This window comes from Schistocerca serialis, chromosome 1 (assembly GCF_023864345.2).
Source record: "Schistocerca serialis cubense isolate TAMUIC-IGC-003099 chromosome 1, iqSchSeri2.2, whole genome shotgun sequence".
NCBI lineage: Eukaryota > Metazoa > Arthropoda > Insecta > Orthoptera > Acrididae > Schistocerca > Schistocerca serialis.
This window is the reverse complement of record NC_064638.1, coordinates 550316108-550341985: the sequence shown is the minus strand read 5'-3', so window position 1 is coordinate 550341985 and position 25878 is coordinate 550316108. Positions and strand designations below refer to the sequence as shown.

Sequence of the window (25878 nt, the reverse complement as noted above, 5' to 3'; positions counted from 1 at the left end):
TCCAATAAATACTTTGGAGCCACTGGGGGAAGGGGGATACCCATTCCTGCCGAATACAGGTGAATTGCAGAGTAACCATGTAGATGGAGATAACTAGAGGATGTGTTTTATGCTGTCATTGCCAAGGTATTTAAGCATTTGAGTGTAAATTTTACCAGGTCTAGAGGCTGTGTTTCAAAACTCTACCAAAGTGTTGCAGATCTCCCATTCACTAAATGGAACATTGTATGGTTTAAGACCATCTCATTTTCCCTACTACAGCAAATTCTCCAAACCTGTCTTCAATGTTTTCAGTGAAAACAGTGGCTTTGTTGTTGCAAAAAATTCTCTGTCAGTTCTGGAGCACACCAAGAAATGGGCAATTTGTGTACATTCATTTCTCCTTGTGTGACTCTCATTCCATCACACAGGGCTGAGATGGCCGTGTGGGCACGGTCACCATGAGTGAGTGTGATCCATTTCATTGTGGGCTGTATGCCCTGATGCCACTAACTCTGACTGAAGACTATTCCTGACACCACCCTGACATGGCAAAGACTATCTGTTGTAGCAGCTGTTGCCCAGAGTCCTAGTGTCCCAGATTGCACAGGCAACTACTTCTCAGCATAAATGGGGAGGCACCAGCAATGCGATCCCTGAATTGTCAGGGGGTCAGAACCAAGAGTGTGTATGATGACCCCCCCCCCCCCCCCCACCAGATGAATCTGATACTGTGCTGTAATATTAGATGCAGAAGATCGCACATGGTGGGAACATTGTGCACCACCGAATGCTCGCACTTCTGTGAAATTAAGAGTGGAAGTCAAATCCTAAAAGGAGATCGAAAGTAATTAAGCCAAAAGGGTTGAGGGTAAGGTTGTGACATGTGCAAAAACTGACGTATGCCCTAATAATAGTCTCATCACCAATGTAAAAGTTTGACTAGCTATAGGACCTTTTTTTGTCACCTCTTATGACAGGCAAGGGATTACCATGAGTCTATTCAGGCCCTTGATACCACAGGAGCAGACACACAAACAAACACAAACATACACACAAAATTCAAGCTTTTGCAACAAAATGTTGCCTCATCAGGAAAGAGGGAAGGAGAGGGGAAGACGAAAGGAAGTGGGTTTTAAGGGAGAGGGTAAGGAGTCATTCCAATCCCGGGAGCGGAAAGACTTACCTTAGGGGGAAAAAAGGACAGGTATACACTCGCACACACGCACATATCCATCCACACATACAGACACAAGCAGACATATTTCAATATGTCTGCTTGTGTCTGTATGTGTGGATGGATATGTGCGTGTGTGCGAGTGTATACCTGTCCTTTTTTCCCCCTAAGGTAAGTCTTTCCGCTCCCGGGATTGGAATGACTCCTTACCCTCTCCCTTAAAACCCACTTCCTTTCGTCTTCCCCTCTCCTTCCCTCTTTCCTGATGAGGCAACAGTTTGTTGCGAAAGCTTGAATTTTGTGTGTATGTTTGTGTTTGTTTGTGTGTCTATCGACCTGCCAGCGCTTTCGTTCGGTAAGTCACCTCGTCTTTGTTTTTATATATACTTTTTCCCACGTGGAATGTTTCCCTCTATTATATTGAATCCCTTCTTTTAGTCAGTTATGCAATAAATTTCCTTTCTCTCCAATCTGACCAGTACCTTCTAATTAGTTAATTAATCTACTCATCAAACCTTCATAACACCACATTTCAAATGTTTCTATTCTCTTCTTGTCTGAACTGCTTATCATGTACTTTTCACCTTCATACAAGACTACACTCAAATACCTTCAGTAAAGATGTCCTAACATTTAATTTGATATTCAATGTTAACAAATTTCTCTTTTTCAGAAACGTGTTTCTTGCTAATGCAAGTACGCATTTTATATTCTCTCTGCTTTGTCCATCGTCAATTATTTTACTGTCCAAACAGAAAAACTGAAAAACTCACCTACTATGTTTAGTTTCCCATTTACTAAACTAATGCCCTCAGCATTGCCTGAGTTAATTCAATTACACTCCATTACCCTTGTTTAACTTTTGTTGATGCCTCTATTAATAACCACTTTTCAAGGAGAAACCAATTCTGTTCATCTGGTCTTCCAAGTCCCTTGCTATCTTTGACAAGATTAAAATGTTATCAGCTAACTTCAAAGATTTTATTTCTTCTCCATGAACTTTAGTTCCCTTCCCAAATTTCTCATTGGTTTCCTCTGCTGCTTAATGTACAGACTGAATAACATTGGGGTCAGGCTACAACCCTGTCTTCCTCTTTTATAGTCCACTGCTTCCCTCTCATATTGTTTAGTTCTGATAACTGCAGTCTGGTTTCTGTACAAGTTCTAATTGACCTCTTGCTCCCTGAATTTTACTGCTACTACCTTCAGAATTTGAAAGAGGTAGTCCAGGCAACATAGTCAAAAGCTTTCTCTAAATCTACAAATGATATAAATGTAGATTTGCCTTTCTTCAACCTATTTATTGGGATACATTGTAGAATCAGTATTGCCTTGGCTGCACTCACATTTCTCCAAAACTCAAACTGATCTTCCATGAGGTCAGCTTCTACCAGTTTTTCCAATATTCTGTACATAATTCATGATAATATTTTGCAACCATGGCTTATTAAACTGATGGTTTGGAAGTATTCAACCTGTCAGCACTTGTCACCTTTGGAAATGCAATTTTTGCATTCTCCTTATCAATGAGAGATTGAGTGAAATGTATAAAACTACAGCTGCCTGAATATTGAAACAATCAATAGGATTTAAAAATGGGTGTTATAAACTACCCTTTTGTTATGCCCCAATCGTGCCAATTTAGAAAACTGGAGGTATGATCTTCAATCATTTGTATCTGCTTCATCTGAATGCATTCCAGATTGTGGAAGGACGTACTATTTAAATGAGGATAGGCTGTCTTGGTGTCATTCTTTCCGGAACTGTAATTTCTGTAAGATAGGTCCATCAGGAAATTAACCACTTGAATGACAGAACTTCTCTGAATTCTAGCCACCTGTTAGATTCTATTAACAGGGGGTCTGTTTAAGGTATATACATATTTTAAAATTTATTCTCAAAGCTCTATGCCTGTAGAAAAGAACAGGATTGGTTTTTAAGATGCAAAGAGCCTGTTGTGTCAGTCTGTTGGTATCCTGTTGACAAAAATTTGAAACATCAGCATTTTTCAACTTGTGCTGTATGAGGAGAGCTCATAGATACAGTCCTCCACTGCGAGATAAATTTATGGTAATCGAAGCAGCCCACTGAATTACACCAAAATTCTCCCTTTGTTCTTCATAAGAATTTGTTATAAACTAATTAGATTACATATCATCATAAATATTTCATGTATGATAAGATATAACAAAACATTTTTTGTCAAAATTCCAGTGTCTATTGCAAAAACATTAAAAAGAAACCAAGAAAAGAGTCGTAATAACTGCTGATATGTACAAAGATCTAGCCAGTGAAGCCAATAACTCAACGCAGTTCATTGATGTGATTCAAATATCAGGTTTCAGCGCAGGTTTCACTGATTTTACTTGAGTAAATGAAATGTCTGCAGCACGTATACGTAATATTTTTACCGGTTATACTTATAATGAGGCAAATAAGTTCTGTTTAGATTTAGGGCTTTCTGATCCTTGTGCTCTATTTATGGAGTTACCAAAAACAATAGAACCTTGCTCCAAAAAAACCTACTCCAAATGCCAGTTCAGCAAAGAAAATATGAACTTATTCCATTATAGATTCAATAAGGTGGAGTGGGCTATAGATCATAGTATTTCATCCTCTGAAAATTTTGCTACTCTCTTGGAAAACTTCCTAAAGTTTTTAATGAAACTTTCCCCCTTATTGTACATCATAAAGAAGTAGGAGATGAAGTAAAGTGGATTACTGAAGTAATAAAAATCTCTGGTGCAAGGAAAAGATGCCTACATAGGGAACTAAAGCACAACAAAAGTCCTGCTTCTGTTACCTATGTAAAAAATTATAAAAATATTTTTAAAGAAGTTGTAAAGGACTGTAAAAGATATAGAAAATGTGATACTATCACTAACAAGTAAAACATCAGCAGGATGACATGGGATACCAACAAAAGTATTATAAACAGTCTCTAAAATAATTGTGCAGCCACTGACTACAATACTTTCCAGACTCGCTGAAGTATGCAGTAGTTAAGCACTGTTCAAAAAAGGCATAAAAGAACATATGGGAAACTATCACCTAGTCTCTCTTCTTCCATCATTATGAAAAATATTAGAAAAGGTAGTCACCATATTGTTATTGTGGTCTTCAGTCCAGAGACTGGATAGAGTATCTCTCCCTGCTACTCTATCCAGTGCAAGCTTCTTCATCTCCCAGTACCTACTGCAACTTGCATCCTTCTGAATCTGATTAGTGTATTCATCTCTTGGTCTCCCTGTACGATTTTTACCCTCCACGCTGCCCTCCAATACTAAATTGATGATCCCTTGATGCCTCATAACATGCCCTACCAACCAACCCCTTCTTCTAGTCAAGTTGTGCCCCAAATTTCTCTTCTCCCCAGTTCTATTCAGTACCTCCTCATTACTTATGTGATCTACCATCTGATCTTCAGCATTCTTCTGTAGCACCACATTTTGAAAGATTCTATTATCTTCTTGTCTAAACTATTTCTCATCTATATTTCACTTCCATACATGGCTACACACTTTTAGAAATGACTTCCTGACACTTAAATCTATACTCGATGTTAACAGATTTCTCTTCTTCACAAACGCTTTCCTTGCCATTGCCAGTCTACATTTTATATCATCTCTACTTCGACCATCATCAATTATTTTGCTCCCCAAATACAAAAACTCATCTACTACTGTAAGTGTCTCATTTCCTATTCTAATTCCCTCAGCATCACCCAATTTAATTTGACTACATTCCATTATTGTCATTTTGCTTTTGTTGATGTTCATCTTATACCCTCCCTTCAAGACACTGTACATTCCGTTAAACTGCTCTTCCAGGTCCTTTTCTGTCTCCGACAGAATTACGATGTCATTGGCAAACCTCAAAGTTTTTATTTCTTCTCCATGGATTTTAATTCCTACTCTGAATTTTTCTTTTGTTTCCTTTAGTGCTTGCTCAATATACAGATTGAATAACATCGGGGAGAGGCTACAACCCTGTCTCACTCCTTTCCCAACCACTGCTTCCCTTTCATGCCCCTCAACTCTTATAACTGCCATCTGGTTTCTGTACAAATTGGAAATAGCCTTTCGCTCCCTGTATTTGTCCCCTGCCGCCTTCAGAATTTGAAAGAGAGTATTCCAGTCAACATTGTCAAAAGCTTTCTCTAAGTCTACAAATGCTAGAAATGTAGGTTTACCTTTCCCTAATCTGTCTTCTAAGGTAAGTCGTATGGTCAGTATTGCCTCACGTGTTCCAACATTTCTACGGAATCCAAACTGATCTTCCCCGAGGTGGGCTTATACTAGTTTTTCAATTCGTCTGTAAAGAATTTGTGTTAGGATTTTGCACCCATGACTTATTAAATTGATCATTTGGTAATTTTCACATCTGTCAACACCTGTTTTCTTTGGGATAGGAATTATCATATTCTTCTTGAAGTATGAGGGTATTTCACCTGTCTCATACACATTGCTCACCAGATGGTAGAGTTTTGTCACGGCTGCTGGCTCTCCCAGGGCTGTCAGTAGTTCTAATGGAATTTTGTCTACTCCTGGGTCCTTGTTTCGACCTAGGTCTTTCAGTGCTCTGTCAAACTCTTCACGCAGTATCATATCTCCCATTTCATCTTCATCTACATTCTCTTCCATTTCCATAATATTGTTCTCAAGTACATCATCCTTGTATAGACCCTCTATATACTCTTTCCACCTTTCTGCTTTCCCTTCTTTACTTAGAACTGGGTTTCCATTTGAGCTCTTGATATTCATACAAGTGGTTCTCTTTTCTCCAAAGGTCTCTAATTTTCCTGTACGCAGTATCTATTTTACCCCTAGTGATATATGCCTCTACATCCTTACATTGATTTTGTATTTATAACCCTGTATTCACCTGACCAGAAGTCTTGTTCCTCCTGCCACCGAACTTCACCAATTCCTAACTTTAATCTATCCGTTTCCCTTTTTAAATTTTCTAACCTACCTGGCAGATTAAGGGATCTGACATTCCACGCTCAGATACGTAGAACGCCAGTTTTCTTTCTTCTGATAACGACGTCCTCCTGAGTAGTCCCTGCCCGGAGATCCAAATGGGGGACTATTTTACCTCCGGAATATTTTACCCAAGAGATTGCCATCATCATTTAACCATACAGTAAAGCTGCATGCCCTCGGAAAAAATTATGGCTGTCGTTTCCCCTTGCTTTCAGCCATTCGCATTCTCTGCACAGCAAGGCCGTTTTGCTTAATGTTACAAGGCCAGGCCAGTCAATCATCCAGACTGTTGCCCCTGCAACTACTGAAAAGGCTGCTACCCCTCTTCAGGAACCACACGCTTGTCTGGCCTCTCAACAGACACCCCTCCATTGTGTTTGCACCTACAATACAGCTATCTGTATCGCTGAGGTGCACAAGCCTCCCCAACAACAGCAAGGTCCAAGGTTCATAGACCATACAAATTCAAATTTTCATAGAAACATTTAAAATAATCTCAAAAAATCAGTATGGATTTCAAAAAGGCAAAACCACAGTATCCACTATAAATCATTTGATTGATAAAATTAGCTCGTTTGTAGACAACTCACTGCATGCCACAGGAATTTTTTGTGACCTATCGGAGGCCTTTGATTGTGTGAATCACTCCTTGCCACTCTGTAAAATGGAAAAGTATGGAATTAGCAGCACAGTATTAGAATGGTTTAAGTCCTATCTCAGCAACCAAAGACAAAGAGTGGTTAAATCATCAGAGAGAGGAATTTATACTTCAAAATGGAAAACCTTTTCACATGGTGTAAGCGAAGATTCTGCCTTAGGTCCCATTCTGTTTCTGTTTTACATAAATGATCTGCCACTTAATATTGAGTGCCACTCAGTTTTATTTTCAGATGACACATCTGTAGTCATTGAAAGTAACAGTACTGATCAAATTCCACAAACTGTATTAAATACTTTAGAAAAATTAGATACCTGGTTTGATTTAAATGGGTTAAAATTAAATGGTATTCAGGTCACTCACAGAAACAAGGATTTGCAGGAAGCTAGCTGTCTGAAATTCTTAGGAATGCAACTAGATAAAAATCTGTCAAGGGGATCACATATACAGTATCTTGCAAATAAATTAAATAGGCTAGCATTTGCAATGGGGATATTGTATAATGCTACCAGTAGGGGCATAAGAAAAGTAGTCTATCATAGCTACTTTGAGTCATTAATAAGTTATGGAATTGTATTCTGGGGTAACTCAAACCATATGTGTTGCATTCTAAAACTTCAGAAAACCATCATTAGAAATATGCACAATGTATGGCGAAGAAAATCATGTTACCCACTCCTAAAAAAGTATATTGAGTGTTGCTATATATATATGAGCTGATTATCTTTGTACACAGTAACCCTGATTTATTTGTAGGGAATTATTTTCAACATGATTACAACACCAGAAATCAAAATAATTTTATGTTGCCCACCCACCATTTAAAACTTTATGCTCAAACTCCACATTATATGGATATGAAAATTTATAACAAAGTGAAAGGAAAATTGCTCAGCATAAATTTAGAAACACTGAAAAAATCCTTGTGTGAATAACTACTGCAAAAATGTTACTATTCAGTAGAAGAATTCATAAATGACAACTTGAAAATTTGAGCAGGAGAGATGAAGTATTTAGGACTGTTAATTTGTAAAAGTTTGTTACTTTTGAAGAGAAATTATTAATTGCTTAATTAAGTAATTATTCAGTACCATATATTATATTACTGATAGCATAAGGAAAATTCTGAACCAGTTTTTGTGTTTTGATGACTCTCCTGTACATTAAGTAAATGGCTTGAAATTTTATGTTACGAGACAATAAACTTCTATTCTAGTCTACTCTATATAAACCAAGCAAATCTAATAACATATTGTTTCATTTACAGGATGTCTGTTATAATGGCTATTCCTTCTCTAGCATATCAAATGCTAGGATTTGGATAGATAATCAGCAATTTGCCAACATAATCTACAAAAAAATGCAGTGCAAAGGAAGCTCAGTAAAGGTAAACCATTGGCAGACAAACCTCCAAGCATTTGTATCACACATTTTGCTGTTTCTCAGGGACTACATAGGAGGTAATTTGTGAATAATCAAAACATGCCTTTACAGTGAATGTGCATTGTGATGACAGGTGACACAAATAAATTCTCTTTGTGAAAGTGTTATGTTTGTAGCTGAGCTGCAATCATCTGTCAGTTAACGTGCATCTCAAAAAGAAGATACATGCGAACACGTTTCTTGTGTTATTAGTAGGAAATAATACTCATGAACTAAAATGTGTCAGTGAAACTGCACCATACATTTCATTAGAAATATTACAAGTGCAAACATGAAAGAACTATTGTTGACATCGTTCCACAAGGTGGAAGAAGGGAGAACATTAAATTGAAGATTCTTGCACTCATTTAAGTCATGTCAAATGTGTTGCTTGATTCCTGTAATTTAGTTAGAATTTCTTTCACTACTGTAAGATATTTTGTCCAAGTGCATTAAAGGAAATCATGCATTATAAGGAGCTACTTAGAAGTGTCATGACAAGATGCTATCCCTGTTTTAGCTTTTACTGTTCTTTCTTTTTTTTTTAAGAAAATTGAAATCTGCAGAATTTTTGACTTATAAGTATGACAGGGTCACAATGTAGATATTGTGTCAGGTGACAGAGTAAGCCTCATACTTTGTGATTAGCGATGTTTCATTGTTTGAGCTGAAGAAGAGTTTACACGTGGCAGTTACTCCAGCTTGATAAATAAGATGCCTTCAAAAGGCTCTAATTTAATACCATTATACAGCATGCCTGTTATATCAAATGATTTCATATGCATTTCAATAATATAGCTGTATTCTTCCTTAATTGGTTTTACCAAATGTGATGTAACTGTAGGCAGTAATTTATGAGAAAGTATTTGTGTTTTGTGATTATTAAGTCATAATTCTGTGATTGTAATAGAATTATTGTGAAGATCCAAAGAAAATATAAATGTTGTTTATATAAAAATGTTTTAAATGTTGACATGTGATTCTTGTTTCTATGTATTTTTACATGTTGTAAAATAAAGATGACTACAAGTTTTACTGCAGATTGTTACAGCTTTTGAATTGGTACTCCAATCCTGAATTAAGCTTATGATATCACACTTAACAAAGTCATACAACATTTTGATTGAAGACTGGACTTATCTACTTATCACCAATCAGGAGTTCTGTATACAGTTAATCATTGAGTAGTAATCAGCAAAAGCAAAAGGTATTTTGCAGTCAGTGACTTATTAAGGCAGGCTATAGTGTCAGAGTGGAATAGAGCTTACTACATTTTCACTATTAAGCTATATTACTACAGTGCATTTCAGAATTTTTCATCTACTGATGAAACATTTTTGCAAATACAGGTAATTCCATAATACATATTAACTACACCAGAAAACTGATTTTCTTAAGATAAAAAGGATTGGTAATGTGGCAATGTGTGTACAGTGAAAAATTTTGGGAATGAAAGGCTGCATTTTCATTTCTAAGTCACATGATGTTATTTGATAACTCAAATAGGATGAATATGTGCATTTTTACATAAAGATTTAGGCCCCCACATGGGTTCCTCTCATTCTGGAGTGTGAATGACCTGTCTCCTTTTTAACCTTCTGCACTCTGTCCCTCTCTCTTCCTTCATGAATGAGCTAATAGTTTATTAATTACTTCATTTGGGGTACATGCAACTAGAATTTAAATAACATGCAAGACTCAGAGAACATGCTGGGAAATATGACTGAATTAATATATGATTAGTACAGGGTGACTATAATTAAAGTTCCAATTTTGAAGCACTGTAGAAAGACAACCACTGCTCAGAGTTACATCGAATTTGAGCACCATATTATTGACAAAGGGCAAAATGTTATGGAACAAGAAAAAAATTTAATGAAAATTTTACCAATAGACAGCACTGTAAGTGTCTTAACACAAATGGGGTGAAGAAATTAGAGAGGAATTGCAGCGTAACAGCTATGGTTTGAGTTGCAAATTACACCATCTGTACTGGTCAATGTGCAAGACTGCACATGTTCAGCAGTCAACAGTTGTGGCACTGTTAGTTAGGTAATCACATCCACTACAGCTAGGTTGTAAGCACATCCACTACAGCTAGGTTTACTGCATCGGATGGGAAAATTTGATTTTTAATTGTCCTGAGGCCAAAAACTACATCAAAAGAAAAATGAAATCAGTCTATAATTTTCATAAGACTGGTACAAGATGTGTTCTATGCTGTTCATTATTTTCAGCCACTAGTTGAAATCAAGGTAAGCATACTCCACAACAGATCAGAGTGACTTTAGGGTTATGTTCAAAACGCATTGCACAATGTGTGCATTCAGTTCAGCTATGTTCATAACTGGAGCACTGAATACAACATCTTTCAGACAACCCCACAGCCAGAAGTCACATGGATTAAAATCAGGTGATTTGGATGGCCAGGCTGTAGGCAAATGATGGATGATAATTCTAGCATTTCTGAAATGCCAGCACTAGCTTCACTGGCTGTGCAATGATTGGAGGAACACCCTCTAGCATAAAAATGATTCTACTCATATATGCATGCAATGAAAAGCTGGAATGACATTGGTGCACACAAGACTCTCATAGCATTTACCAGTGACAATACAGGCAACAGGACTGCAGGACTCATTTCCTTGACTCTGTTGTGTTCATGCAAATTTTCCATTGTTCATATTCTGTAAGTCTGTGTGCTGACATATCCTTGGAGATTGAAATGGCGTTCACCCATCCATAGAATGTTCCATGGCCTTTTACTGTCCACTTCCATGTGAGCAAGAAACTCAGAATGAATGTTTGTCTTGCTGGGGGGGGGGGGGGGGGGGGGGGGTCAGCAGGCAGCAGCTCATAAACATGGGTGATTTTGTATGGATGGCAATGCAGGATGTTTCATAGCATTTTGTGTTGCACACCACCACTTGATCCCTCCTGCAATGTGATGGCCACACCTTTGACAGAAATTAAATCAACCGCTTTTCTGCCTCTGCAAAATTGCACTTCAGAAGACCCTGTCTCTTCAAATTTTGTAGTCATTTTCTCTGGTCCCTTAGAGACATCAAACCAGTCCCTTTTTTCATATCCTTGAATGCCTGGGACTTCTGCAGGGCTACTGGAACACAGTCACCATACTTGTAAAAGAGCTTTATCTGCTGTGCACAATCCTTCATGAAGACAGTCTTGTTGGCATCTCAGACACGAACTGGGGAACAGCTGTCTGCTGTGCATCTGTTTGTGTTCGTATTCTGATGCTTACAGTGCAATCTATTGGTCAAGTTTTTGTTAATTTTTTCTGATTCATTACATTCCTCCTGTGACAGTAATATGCTGTTCAAATTTGATTTTTTTCTGAGCAGTGGTTCTCTTTGACAGTGTTTTGAAATTGGAACTTAATTATGGATACACTGTACATTAATGTTTGCATGTTTCTTAGTATCCTGATGCAAGATTTTCAACTGGAAGCTACTTCAGTGCGTTCCTAGCATACACCAATTACTGAACCAGGGGAATGGGACGTACAGTTTACTGTGGAATGTGTAGTAACTATGTAGTCCATGAGATTGGTCCAGAGTAACTCAAATATAGCCTTACTCAAGAAGCACTCAACTACAATGGAAAATAAGAGGCATGTCTGTCAGGTCTGGAGCAGCAACAGCCAGTGCCAATGGAGGGGGTGGGACAATGTGCTGGGTGTGCACCAGAGCACAGGGTTGTAATGCACAGGTTTGCCCAAGGGCAGTGGGCCCACATGGTGCCCAATGACAGAACCAGAGAGGAGAGTGCCATCGCCGTCGTGACATCATCATCAGCAGGCAGGTCACAGTGATGGGGCAGCAGGGCTGGACCCATCAGTGACGGATGGAGAGAGGTCCAGTGGAAGAGTGTGCTTCGCTGCTGTCCATGAAGCATCTCAGCTGGGCTCCACTCCTCCATATGCGTGAAGCAATAGGTGCTCAGAAAATGGAGAAGGATGTCATCTCCAGCAAAGACTACACAACATTTTTTTTCATCTGGGACTTGAACGTATGCACTAGCAGTTCCGCCTCACCACTTGATTGAGGGTGGAATGACGGAATTGTAACATGATGAATGCCATGATGGGAACAAAACAATTGAAAGTTGTGAGAAATGAACTGGATCCCATCATCCGAAACTAAAGTACAAGGCAACCCCTCATTGGAAAAGACCCCTAAGAACATATGAATTGTGACCTCAGCCAATGTCAACTGACACCAGAGAATGTAAGGAAACCAGGAAGTGCACCCACTGCCAAGAGCCAATAGGAAGGGACCTGCAAAGTCTACATGAATGCATTCCCATGGATAGTGTGGAGCAGGCCAGGGGCGCCCTGGGAGCCGCTTGTTGTTGGGCACGTAACTCACAAGCCATGACAAAACAGACAATAACACCATCAATCCCTTGCCAAAAAATATGTTTTCTAGCTAACAGTTTAGTGTGTGAAACTCCCCAATGGCCATGGTGGAGAACATGTAGAGCCTTATGCCATAATGTGGTGAAAATGACCACTCTGGGAGAGATGTCTTCTGTGGAGAACAGCAAAACACTGTCAAAAACAGTGAGGTGATACCATAAGGAAAGTAGTTGTGCAGAGGATCCGAAACTGAAACAGTAGTTCATCTGGCCAGCCCAGTTGCACAAACCAAATCACCTGGCAGAGTATCTGGTTGGTGACAATGACAGCTGCTATGTGCGAGCTCATAATTGGGAAACCCTCAAACATGGCCTGCATTTCAGTATCAAGATGGAAGCAAAGCAATTCTTCATGATTAAAGTCAGGATTGAGACCCACAGGAAGAGGGGGCAAGGTGTGCACATTGGTATGTTTAGATGTGGTTCGAAAGTGGATTTCATAATTATAGCAAGACAAGAACAGTGCCCAGCATTGGAGTTGATGTCCTGCCTTGTCAGGCAAGGAAGTGTGAGGGTTGGACACGGAAACCAAGGGTTTATGTTCATGAATAAGGTGGAACATGGAGCCATACAAACAAAAACATTAAATTTCTTGAGAGAATAGATGATGGCAATAGCCTGTATTTTCATCTGAGTGTAACGTTGGTGGGCCACAGTGAGAGATTTAGAGGTGAAAGCAACAGGTTGTTCAGAGCCATCAGCATACTGGTGTGCAAGGACAGCACTGAGGCTGAATTGTGAGACATTAGTCATCAAAACTATGTGCTGGTCCAGAGAGAATGTAGCTAAACAAGACACCAGAGCAGTTTAGATTTCAATATTTGGAAAGCATGTTCACAATCTAGGCTCCAGCAAAAAGATACATTCTTGTGTAACAAGGCATGCAATAGGTGTGCCAATGTGCTCCCCCCCCCCCCTTTTCAGGAATTTATGGTAGTAGGCTATTTCCCTACGAAGGCATGAAGCTCCTTCATGGACGACGGGTGAGACATAGATGTAACAGGAGAGATGTGGTCTGGTAGAGGGTGAACCCCATCCTGAGAGACCTTGAATCCCAAATAAACAATAAAAGGTTGAAAAAAAACTGAGACTTTGTGAAGTTACATCATAAGCCTGTGGACTATTAGATAGAAAACACAGTGTGGAAATTTTTAACTGATCAGCTGTGGAGGAGCCTGTGACAACATATTATCCAGATAATTAATGCAACCCAAGACAGGCATAGTCAACTGCTCTACAATCATTGAAAAATAGCAGGGGCGCTAGCCATGCCAAAAAGAAGGTGCAAATATTGATAAAGAACAAAGGAATGTTCAAAACCCAGACTCGCCGAGACTCTTTGTCAACAGGAACTTACAGGTATGCTTCAGACGCCACCGGATAATTTTGCCAACAATTCCTCCTGGTGTGGGAGAGGATAAATATCCACGATTACTTGCGTGTTGACAGTAGTACTTAAGAAATCCCAGAGGCATAGTTTTCCCAACAGCTTTCAAACTACAACCAGCAGAGACAACCACTTGCTAGCCATAACAGGTTGCACCACCCCTAGAAAATGAAGTCTGTCCAATTGTGCTTTCACTTTATCTTTCAGAGCAAGAGGAATAGGACTCATATAATGAAAACAAGGCCTAGCCTTGGAGTCCAAAGAAATATGAGCAGAAAAATTCATAGTACACCCTTTACCTCCAGAAAACAAGCCTGAAACTCCTCAACACAGTGTTTCCAATTGAGAAAACTGAACCTGACTGGACACAAGGTGAACTGTGTCAGTGATAGAAAATCCAAATGTCTGAAATGTGACTGCTACGGTCGCAGGTTCGAATCCTGCCTCGGGCATGGGTGTGTGTGATGTCCTTAGGCTAGTTAGGTTTAAGTAGTTCTAAATTATAGGGGACTTATGACCTAAGATGTTGAGTCCCATAGTGCTCAGAGCCATTTGAACCATTTTTTTGTCTGAAATGTGTCCATCCTGGACAAGCTCTCAACACTGGCATCAGTAACCACCAAAAATGTAATGGAATGACCACTGACTTGTAAGAGGCAGATTCCATAAATTGTCCCAACAAAGAAATGTTCTGTTTGTTATAACTAACCAGCTTCTGTGTGACTGGTGTCAACAGCAGTGAGCCCGAACTTCAATAATGTCACTATAGCACCTGTGTTGACCTGTAGTTGAATGACTTGGTGAAAAACACATAACATGATAATGAACTTGGGAGAAATCACGAGCATTAGAATCACACAGTTTATATCTGTGTCCATACCCTGAACAACCATCAGTGAATGACACTTGAAGGCAATATGGCCTTTCTTCCGACAAGCATTACAAGTAGCCCAGTGCTGAGGGCATGCCGAACATTTGTGCTGGACAAAACAGAAAGGACAAGAATGAAACAGAGAATGCTGACGCTGGTGCTGTGGTGGTTGTAGTTGTGACTGCTTGGCCCTGTCTTGGTCAGCTCGATGTTGGGCCCACATGTTTACCACCACTATTGCTGCTTCCTTGCACAAGCTGTCTGTCATCTAGTGGGAATATCATACGATACTACTACCACGTCACCCCACACTTCAATTTGGTCATCCACTGCTTGAGAAACTTCAAAAGATAGTGCTGTTTGAAAAACATCAGCCAACGAGGTTTTTTTTCTGGGATACTTCCTGGCCCAGAGCTAAACAGATAATTGTGTTGTACACCATAGAGTCTGCATAAGAGTGATTATGGACATCAGTAATGAACTGACACTTATAGCTAAGGCTGTGAAGTTTGGCTGTTCGAGCCTGCTAGGACTGGTTTGATTTTTTTGTGGCTTTGTTAGAATTCAACTTGTGCCACAATGACATACATTCATTTGTGACATTAGTTGGATAATAAACTGCACATGTGATCAAAAGTACGAGCTACTGGTTCTTGTAAAGGGGCAAGTTGACACAGTATGTGATACACCCTAGGTGGAATCCATGAGAGGAAGAAGATTTTACATAAATTCGAGCCTGTCACACTGAAAGTCAAAAAATGCTGTCTGGGTCTTTTTCTGTAAGTGTCCCAATCCTCGGCTGAATTATCATATGGAGGGGACAGGTGGATGGACCGGTACCCTGTCTGTTAATGGAAGCCAACAAGTTGGTCACAGCCGAAGCAAGCTGTTCAGTCAGGGCTTGTAGCTTGGCATCCATAATGAATAAACCTGATGAAAGTGCACATAAAGATTGCACATGCAGGAACTGCTCCAAACTCATAGTAACTATGTAGTACACAAGACAGATCCAAAGTAACCCAAATAAGGCTTTATCCATGAAGCACTTAACTACAAAGGAAAACAATTCTCATGGATCCACACATAACAACATGCAGTACTCTGATGTGAGCGGGACACTGAAAAGACACATAAGAGCTCAGTTCATGCTGCTTTGTGCTTTTGTATGTGCAAGTCACCCATAGATGGCACAGTGAAAACCTCACCACATACTTGTCTCCCCCATGTGGCCTTCGATGGCTAGCCCGCTCTGATATAGACGGCAGCCAATTTAAACATGCATGCACGACAACACCACCATTGGTGCACGCACATTGTTACAGGTGTGTGGGAAAGGTCAGTGTGTAAAATAACAAAGTGAAGAAGTTATAAGAAACTCTATTGATATTTATAATTTTTAAACTGTTACAACTATTTGTTCTTGCTTACATGAGAATTCAACAGTAAAATTAATAGTAAAGCAACTGCTTTTTTATAAAACCACTGTTTCCTCTGATAATGAACCAGTCTTCATTCTGGTTTTTACTACAACAAGAATTTATAACAAAGCATTTTTATTTGTCTGGTGGCACCTAGTGAGCTTTGCCCCTGACCACAGCATTCCATGTCCGGTTTGTGTGATTGTACTACACTTTACAAGAACTTATGACAGTTCAAAATACTTTTTGGTTCTTCTGTCTTACTCATTCAAGTCTTAATACACTGTCTGATATATTCTTTTGTTTGAGTTCAATAGAGAGGTGACAGCAGCGGAGGCAGCTACAAACATTAGCACCATGTACAAGTATAGTGCCAATGTACTGAGCACAGCAACAAAATGGTTCTCTCATTTTGAGGAGGATTGTTTTAACATTAGTGATCCTCTACATTCAGGAAAACCTTCTGTATTTGATGAAGTCATTTAAATACATTAATCCACAATGATGCATGCCAGTGTACTTGAGAAATGGCAAATGTGATGAACTGTATCATTCCAACATAATGAGACAATTGCATGTAGTGAAGATGATTCAGAAATCAAGTTTACAGGTACAGCATACCCTAAGCCAAAATCACAAAAATCACTGCATGGCCATATCTGCATCTCTGCTTGCTTGTCATCAATTGGCTCATGTACAACACTGACCATTCCTATTGCTACTGGTGATGAGAAATGATGTCTTTATGCTAAAATAAGGAAAAAGAAGGAATGATGGAGCCCAAACAAAGCAGCAGCTCCCTGTACAAAGACCTGCACATATCCACAAAAAGTAATGTTATGTATCTCTACCGACAGTGTGGTGTTCTACAAATTACTTGCCTGAGGTGTAACCATCACTGCTGACAACGACTGAGACATCTTGCAGGTGCAATCCAAGAACAATGACCTGAAAGACAGTGTGAAGTGATTCTTCTCCACAATAATGCCCAACTGCATTCTGCTAGACTGACAACAAATACTGTACAGGAGTTGGGTTAGGAAGTCATTCCACACCCACTTTATTCACTTGTTCTTGCACCCTCAGATTTTCACCTTTCTGCTCTTTATCAAAAAATCTTCAAGGAACTTCCTTTCTGGATGAAAATGTGCTTCAAACATGGCTCAATGAGTTCTTGTCCTCAAAAGCATGTGATTTCTACAGTCACGGAATCAAAATATCACCCCAGCATTGGGAGACTGTTGTAAATAGTGAAGGAGAATATGTTATCGATGAAAAGTCTCTGCTAGGTGCATCTGTAGTGTTTATTGAACTTCCAGAAAAATACTGTGTTCTTATGCACCAATCCAACAGTAGTTTCTTTATCAGACAATGAGAGGAGCAGTGGTGAAGACAGTATTGCCACTATGGCCATTACAACAGAATATCTCTATTGATTATAATAATATTGGGTGTTTATATTTACCCTCAGAAAGAGTAAGACTAAGCTATTTATTTATTATTTCACATGTTACATTTGTGAACTTTGCTGTACTTTGTGAGTGACTAAAAGTGCATGCAGTACTAGTGCATGAAAATCTTTGTCAGATAACACATGTTTTTAGTACTGCCAACAGCCTTTTGCATTTCTCAGCTGAAAGCTAGCAAATGTGCTTGCAGGGATTTTCATTTTCAGAATGGAGTACAGTAACCAAACTGTAAACCCTGACCTCACCTTAATACAGACATGATAAAAACATAAATCAGATGGTTAAAGTTAACACCCAAGTATATGTCAGGGAAAACTTAAAACCAATGGCTTCAGCCTGCCCTTAGTCTCATCAAGCATGAACTTTGACTGTTTGTTGTTATACAGTTCAATAGTGCAAACACACATTTATAAGTGCATGGTGTGAAAATATGGCAGTAATATCTGAGGGGAAACAATTGGGCAATATAAGATGACAATTTGGTCAGTAGTGATACTTTGGAATAAATCGAAACATGTTCACTCAAAATCAAGACTCACTGACTTGTAAAAGATGCCATATACAAGTTATTACTCTTACACATGATTTGCAGCTAGTGGGTGGTAGTCTAAAGTTTCAAGGAAAAGAAACTAAAATCATCCAGAAATACATTACACCAGGCATGTGTCTGCACTGCTCATACAATGTTGTTAATAACTGTGGAAAAACAAATGATGCCAAGAACATCCCTCAGGTTGAGATCAAGCCTTTGGACCTTAGAAAAAAGAATAAATCAATCATCACAATTCCTATTTTACACCCACAGGAATAAAAAATATAGAGGAGAAAGGTGCTTGCTGCAAAAAAGTCTTTCAGTGACAAAATAAAATATAATGCAGAAAGTAAAGGCAAAGTAATGTGAGAAGTTATAAAACAAGAAACTGGTAAAGGCATACACAAATATCATAAAATTCAAAGACAGGAGTAGAATAACAGAAAATCCGCAAGAATTAACATATTTTGTAAATGACTACTTCTCTGGTAATCTGGAGAAACTACAGCAAAATCTCCATTCTGGAGGTGTGTGTAGATAGCATAGAAGTCTCATTAATAAACATAATAAACAAATCCTTTAGGTCAGATATTTCTACAGTCTATTTGAAGCATGCATGAGAAAGACTAGTGTCTCCATTTCTTTATGTTCATTGTTAATTTATTACACAGTGCCCAGTCATAAACATCCTTGATGGTTCCATTTGCTTTCTCTAAAATGACTTATGGTGTCTTATCAATGACCTTGATTTCACTGTCTCTGCAAAGAGAATTCTTTCACCATGTCTTACACTGCCTGGAAACTCATTGAGATACAGTAAGAACAAAAGGTTGTGTTGTAAACATGCAGGTCTAATTTTTCTATATCCAGGAATGGATACTTTTACTACAGAAAGACATTAGTGAAATATTTCAAACATGAAAATTTGAGTTTCTAGAAATTTTTGGCAAGCTCAGCTAGAACACAAGGATAAAATTGCACACCCAAAGACCTGTACTAGACATTTACATCTATACTCTGCAAACCACTTGAGGTGCATGGCAGATGCTATGTCCCATTGTACCAACTATTAGGGTTTCTTCCTGTTCCCTTCACATATGGAGCATGGGAAGAATGATGGTTTGAAAGCCTCTGTGTATGCAGTAATAATCCTAATGTTATCTTCATGATCCCTTTCTAAGCAATACAAAGGAGGTTGTATACTCCTAGAGTAATCATTTAAAGCCTGTTCTGGAAACTTTGTTAGTAGACTTTCTCAGGATAATTTACATCTGTCTTCAAGAGTCACCCAGTTCAGTTCCTTCAGTATCTCTGTGATACTCTCACATGGATTAAACAAACCTGTGACTATTCGTGCTGCCCTTATCTGTGTATGTTCAATACACATTAACCTAGCATTAATTTCATTTTAAAACTCTACAAATTATAATTAAAAGAAGTAACTTTATTGCCCCCCCCCCCCCCCCCACACACACACATTTTGAGGACTTAGCTAAAAAGTTATATTGTGATATTGAAGATAAGTATAATAATGTAGAAGCTGAACTTGGTGAAAAATTAAGATCATTTCAGAGTGTCTGTAATGTTACATTTGATGCTGTAAAGCATAGGTTACACACCTTAAAAGAGAGCTTGGACAAACAGGACAAATTAATTCCTATAGTCCAATCACAAATTGCAGGCATGAGCATTCGAGTAGATGACGTGGAACAAAATGTTAAAGAGAAAATAGCCAATTTTGACACTATAATTGTAAGTAGTTTGACAGAACCATTTGAACTACGGTAATTAAAGATTAAGAAGTTACCAAGAGTATAATCTCCAGAAACATTTCGACTCTTGTTTTTTCTGAACTTAATGATGCTAGTAAGGTTATGTATGACTTGTCGGAAAAATTCAAGTTTCTCCAGGAGAGAGTAGTAAATACTTTACCTACTGTTGTGTTAGCGAGTGAAGTGGTGACTGTTTTGCTGTGGGGAGACTTTCACACAAAATTTAACGAGAAGTACTGGTTTGCACTTGCTCAAGTGAAGTTAATATCAGATCCATTGGATCCAGGCAGAGTCACATCTCCCAGGGACATTAACGTTCTGTGTTAACGGGAGGAGCGATGGCCATCAGATCCCTAGTTGGTTTTCGTGTTTCTTCTGTGCTAGTTTTTCCTGCACCAAATTCCCTTCAAATCTTAAACTATTCTGTAATTAATTCTTTAATTCTTAAACTATCCTACTATTTTTAGTACATAGAAAACCGGTTATGATGGTGAAGTAGAAAACTTAAGAGAATCACAGATGAACAGTGATCTCTAGACATGAAATGAAATGAATAAAATATTATTTGAGTGAAAGGTATAATATGATGATACTATTTAAACTGAGTAATGTCTAGATGACAGGAACTGAACATAATCTTTTATGTGTGTATAAAAATATAGTATAAGCTTAATAACTAAACAACTATTTTAATGTAGTGTATAATTTTCTATTTAGTATAGAATATTTTGTGGTGCCACCGCCAGAGACCACACTTGCTAGGTGGTAGCCTTTAAATCGGCCGCGGTCCGTTAGTATACGTCGGACCCGCGTGTCGCCACTATCAGTGATTGCAGACTGAGCGCCGCCACACGGCAGGTCTTGAGACACTTCCTAGCACTCACCCCAGTTGTACAGCCGACTTTGCTAGCGATGGTTCACTGACAAATTACGCTCTCATTTGCTGAGACGATAGTTAGCATAGCCTTCAGCTACGTCATTTGCTATGACCTAGCAAGGTGCCATTATCATTTGCTATTTATCTTGTGATGCATGTACCGTCAGACCGATGTTCACCAATTATGGATTAAAGTTAAGTATTCCAGAAGCTACGTACGTTTCTTTGCTAGTCTCAATCCCTTGTCTCGTTCCAGACCTCACGCCAGCCTGCGTGAGCTTAAACGCGTGCCTTTCGGCTTCCTGTCATAGTGGATTGGCTGTCTTGCCAGTCCACAACATATTTTATATCTTTTATGAAATGTGATGCAGATGGGAGGGTTTGTATTAGTTTTGGAAAGGGTGGGTAGTGGAAGTATAAGCATGGCTAACAGAGAACACAGACCACACTTTCCAAATGACCATCGCAAACAAGTGTGACTGATACCTCACCATTTGCCATTCCATAGGGATGGCTAAGATTTCCTTCAGGGACTTCAAAGGTGAAGGTGAGAGTGTCCGTTCTGTAGGAGATTGGTTGGTTGGTTGTTTTGGGGAAGGAGACCAGACAGCAAGGTCATTGGTCTTATCGGATTAGGGAAGGACGGGGAAGGAAGACGGCCGTGCTCTTTGAAAGGAACCATCCCGGCATTTGCCTGGAGCGATTTAGGGAAATCACGGAAAACCTAAATCAGGATGGCCGGACGCGGGATTGAACCGTCGTCCTCCCGAATGCGAGTCCAGTGTCTAACCACTGCACCACCTCGCTCGGTCTGTAGGAGACATTTAACACCATACCTCCTCTGGCTTCTCACTCAAGTACCAGAAAAGTAAGGATTCTGAGGAAGGGGGGTGGGGGGGTGGGGAGGGGGTGGAGTGGGAAGGGTTTCCTGTCTCTTCTTCAACCATTTCTACTTTTTCCCTAACTACTTCTCATCTGAGTACCGGTCTATCTTTCCCTCTTTACATATTCATATAAGAGGGTAATCCCAAAAGTAAGGTCTCCCATTTTTTTATAAGTACATAGACCTGTTTATTTCTACAATGGTTTACATCAGTTTACAGCTTGAACATTTAGCTATTTTTCAACACAATCACCATTTCTATTGATGCATTTTTGTAGATGCTGTGGCAGTTTTTGTATTCCCTTGTCATACTAGCTTGCTGCCATGATGTTCAGAAAGTTATGAACCTCTTCTTTCACCTTGTCATCAGAGCTGAATTGCTTTCTGGACAAATGGTCTTTTAACTTAGGGAACAGGTAATAGTCACTGGGCGCCAAGTCAGGACTATAGGGTGGGTGGGTGATTATATTCCACTGAAACTGTTGCAGGAGAGCAATAGTTTGCCGAGTGATGGGTGGGTGAGCATTATCATGGAGAATGTGTACAACCTTGCTCAACATTCCTCTTCTCTGGTTCTGAATTGCCCATTTGAGTTTTTTCAGAGTCTCACAGTACCTGTAAGCATTAATTGTGGTCCCAGCAATTCAGCTTCGATGCCAAGGTGAAAGAAGAGGTTTATAACTTTCTGAACAGCATGGCAGTGAGCTGGTATGACATGCCACAGTGTCTACAAAAATGCATCGACCGAAATGGTGATTATGTTGAAAAATAGCTAAATGTTCAGGCTATAAACTATAAACAGGTATATGTACTTATAAAAAAATAGGAAACCTTACTTTTGGGATTACCCTCATACATCTATCACTGAAGTCCTTATTTTCCATGGTTTCCAATAATCTTCAACTTATTTCATATAAGTAGGCTGAAGAATCAGAATACACAGACACACTTACGCATACACACAACGAAACACAAAGACGCAAACAATGAAAGTACAGATGAAAATGATGTAAGAGCTGTCAAGTGTTGTAGGGGCAAAGAATGTGCACATAGAGAAATATGCACACATGGCTGTTTATTGTGATGGTTCTACGTCTCCTAGTTGTTTGAGAAAACTATCATATAGATATTTATTAATATGTATATATAGGAAATATATGTATAAGAACAATGATGATTCTATATCACATATGTACATAAGGATATAAAAACTATGATAATTCCACATCAGGGATACGTAAGAAGGAAGTGCGAGTAAATACATAAGAACGAAGTGTGAGTAGTTAAGGAGAGCATAAGCCAAGGAAAAACTAATGATAATAAGCCAGGGAGGAACTAATTGTGATAATTATTCAGGAACGTCAGTCAAACATTTGTTCTGACGATTTTTAGGATAGCGGGACAAGTACAGCATAAGTAAATGTATGATATATTGAATAATATATAAGTGGTGTATATTGGAAGCATAGGAGTGGAAGCATAATGGAGGACTCTAGGGGATTAAATGAAGCATTAAGAAGTGAGTGTTAAATGTGAAACAGATTTACTTTCCAGACAATATTTAATTACAGTGTACATAAAGATGTATACTAGGGAAATGAACCATGAGGCCTATTCAGGAAGGATAAGGAGGGCACACCCAGCATGTGCTGGATATAAAACGGCAGGTAGGCAGACCTAAGAAAGGCTGACCTATACTGTGCAGACAGGGGCACCAAGAAGGGGATTGGCCTGTATCATAGGGAAATAGGAATCAAGAGGGGTGTACCTACCAAAACGTAAGTAGGGAGTGCACTCCTAGGGTCAACCCATATATACGGTATAGGTACTATTGCTCAAGGGGAAAGGACAGTATTGTGAAAAGAGTCACAAAATTTTGTAGAGATTATTCTGGTACGTTTGGATTCTCTATTCCACTAGCGCTGTTATATTTTATGTTTATTAGAGTCAGAAAGAACACTTTCATTTTTCCAGAGTTCCTCCAAACTGCAAGCTATGGTAGATAATGAAATTAATATGTGCTAAAGAAAAAACAGTACAGAGAAGTAGAGTAAAGAATGACATAATTAAGTGTCTATGACACCTGGAGTTTGTGACTGGAAATCAAGAATCTTGTCCACACGATTCATAGATATAAAAGTACTAACTCCAATAGTGGGTGAAATGTTCAGATAGTTATTATCAAAACGAAGAAAGAAGAGCTAGATATTAAGTACACAATTACTAGAAGAAATATAACATATACTGATTAAGATGTGAATTAGCATTATGGGAGATAATTATGTACATAATTAATATGTATAAAATATCACAAGTTTGAGCTAAGGGGAGGGATATGTTGTGCCTCGAGAATTTTGGGGTAAATTCTAGAGACACTCGGTCTTTCACCATCTCAAACACTTGATATTTTAAGTATGAGCGTGGGAGAATGGAGATGTGTCTACCGTGCCACCAGTTTTTGTGTGTGCAGGATGGACATGTTTCGGGAGAACACTACAATCGTGGCAGTCGATTGGCGCAGACAAGTGTTTGCCGTTCGAGCCATAGAAACTGTATGTGACGTACAAGGAGCAAGCATGCATTATTCTTTGATAGTGTAATGACTGTAATTGTTATGAACATATGTAATATGATTTGACTATAGACTCTTAATTCGGGTGTTAGACTTGCTGGAAGCAAGAACTGTCTTTATATTCCTGGTGGTTATTAAATTCACCACATTGTAAATATACTTAATTGTACCTGACAGTTAATGATGCAATTAACCTGCAAGAATTTGTATACTTAAGTGAGACTTGCGGAAATGGAAATATACCAGAACTGAACTGAAAGTATTACGAGAGTACATAGTTATTTCAAGAGCAGAGTGAGAGAGTTTCTTTTAATTAATCCCTCTAACCAGCATTATTTCTTCTGAGAAGAAGTTGTGGAGATTGACGCTGATGTGTATCCAGAGAATGCTGAAAATTTCAAGCAAGTCAATTGTAATAAGAGAAAAGGAAAGTGCGCAATCCAGTTTTGCACCGCTTCTCTTGTCGACAAACCGCCAGAAACAGTTCCATGTCGAAGTCTGCTGTTAGCAGCTGGTAGATAGCCTAACATGATGGAAGTGGCATATCACAATCGGTATGGAAGAGAGGATGGTCAAGGTGGCACGCTGTTAGACCGGCCAATATTCTCCGAACTCAGTCAGTCAAGAACTGCCTGCTGAATAGCAAGGTACCAGCTTATATAGAACTGGGCAGAAGGGTATTCTGGGACTATTTGCACACACATGATCGCCAAGAAATAGTTAATTGATCATCACACCCCCTTCCTCTGCTGCTGGTTGATGCCCTCTGATGGACGTTGGTTGCATTTACAGGTTTGTTGTCAACTGTGGTACTTGCCTGTAAACACTCTTTTTTCGGCCAGACTTCGCAGCGGAGTCAGCAACCTGCATCGCTGGCCTGTTTGTGGTGTTGCTGTTGCAGTAGGTGTCTGCAGCACTCCCCCACCCGTCCCAGGGTGAGGCGTAGGCACATCTCGATGTCAGTCCCAGCTGGTGGAATGAGATCACCAGTGGCAGCAAAGGTGCTGGTGGTGGGGGGAGCCTAATCAACATCCATCGGCAAGGGACCCACCCATGGGGACTCTGCAAAAGCTTGTGTCAGCAGCGGCGGCAATGGCTGCATTGTTGGTGGCTGTGATGATGGTGACTGTGACAGTGGTGGCAGCAAAGGGATGCCTAATGAGCCTCCAGCCTCCTGAAAGACCTCAGACTGTAGTTGCAGCACCGGAGACAATGGCAGCACTGGGCCTGGCCCACGATGGTGCCTTAGCTGGTTGAAGTGCTTCCGACAGAGGGAACCATCATCAAGGACGACAGTTGCCATGGTGTGGCCAAAAAGTGTGGAGAGCTTGGTGGGAACCCAGTGGGGACAGCCTTTGGGAAACACCAACGCCCAGACTGGATGCTGCGGAGTGAACAGCAGCTGCACCAAGACTGGAGGTGCTAAACGAGGGGAAGCA

At 39.4% G+C, this 25878-nt stretch overlaps 1 protein-coding gene across 6 annotated transcripts in view; it reads left to right on the top strand.

The window, feature by feature from the left end:
• Positions 1 to 9261, top strand: part of LOC126475309 (sphingomyelin phosphodiesterase) — a 416664-nt gene extending 407403 nt beyond the window's left edge. For all 6 annotated transcript variants that reach the window (XM_050103095.1, XM_050103086.1, XM_050103118.1 and 3 more), the window contains one exon: positions 8067 to 9261. Coding sequence is in view for 1 of the 6 variants with exons in the window: in XM_050103118.1 (XP_049959075.1) it covers positions 8067 to 8124 (58 nt within the window). In the remaining 5 variants the exon portion in view is untranslated. The remainder of the gene's footprint in view (positions 1 to 8066) is intronic.
• The last annotated feature ends 16617 nt before the right edge of the window (positions 9262 to 25878 follow it).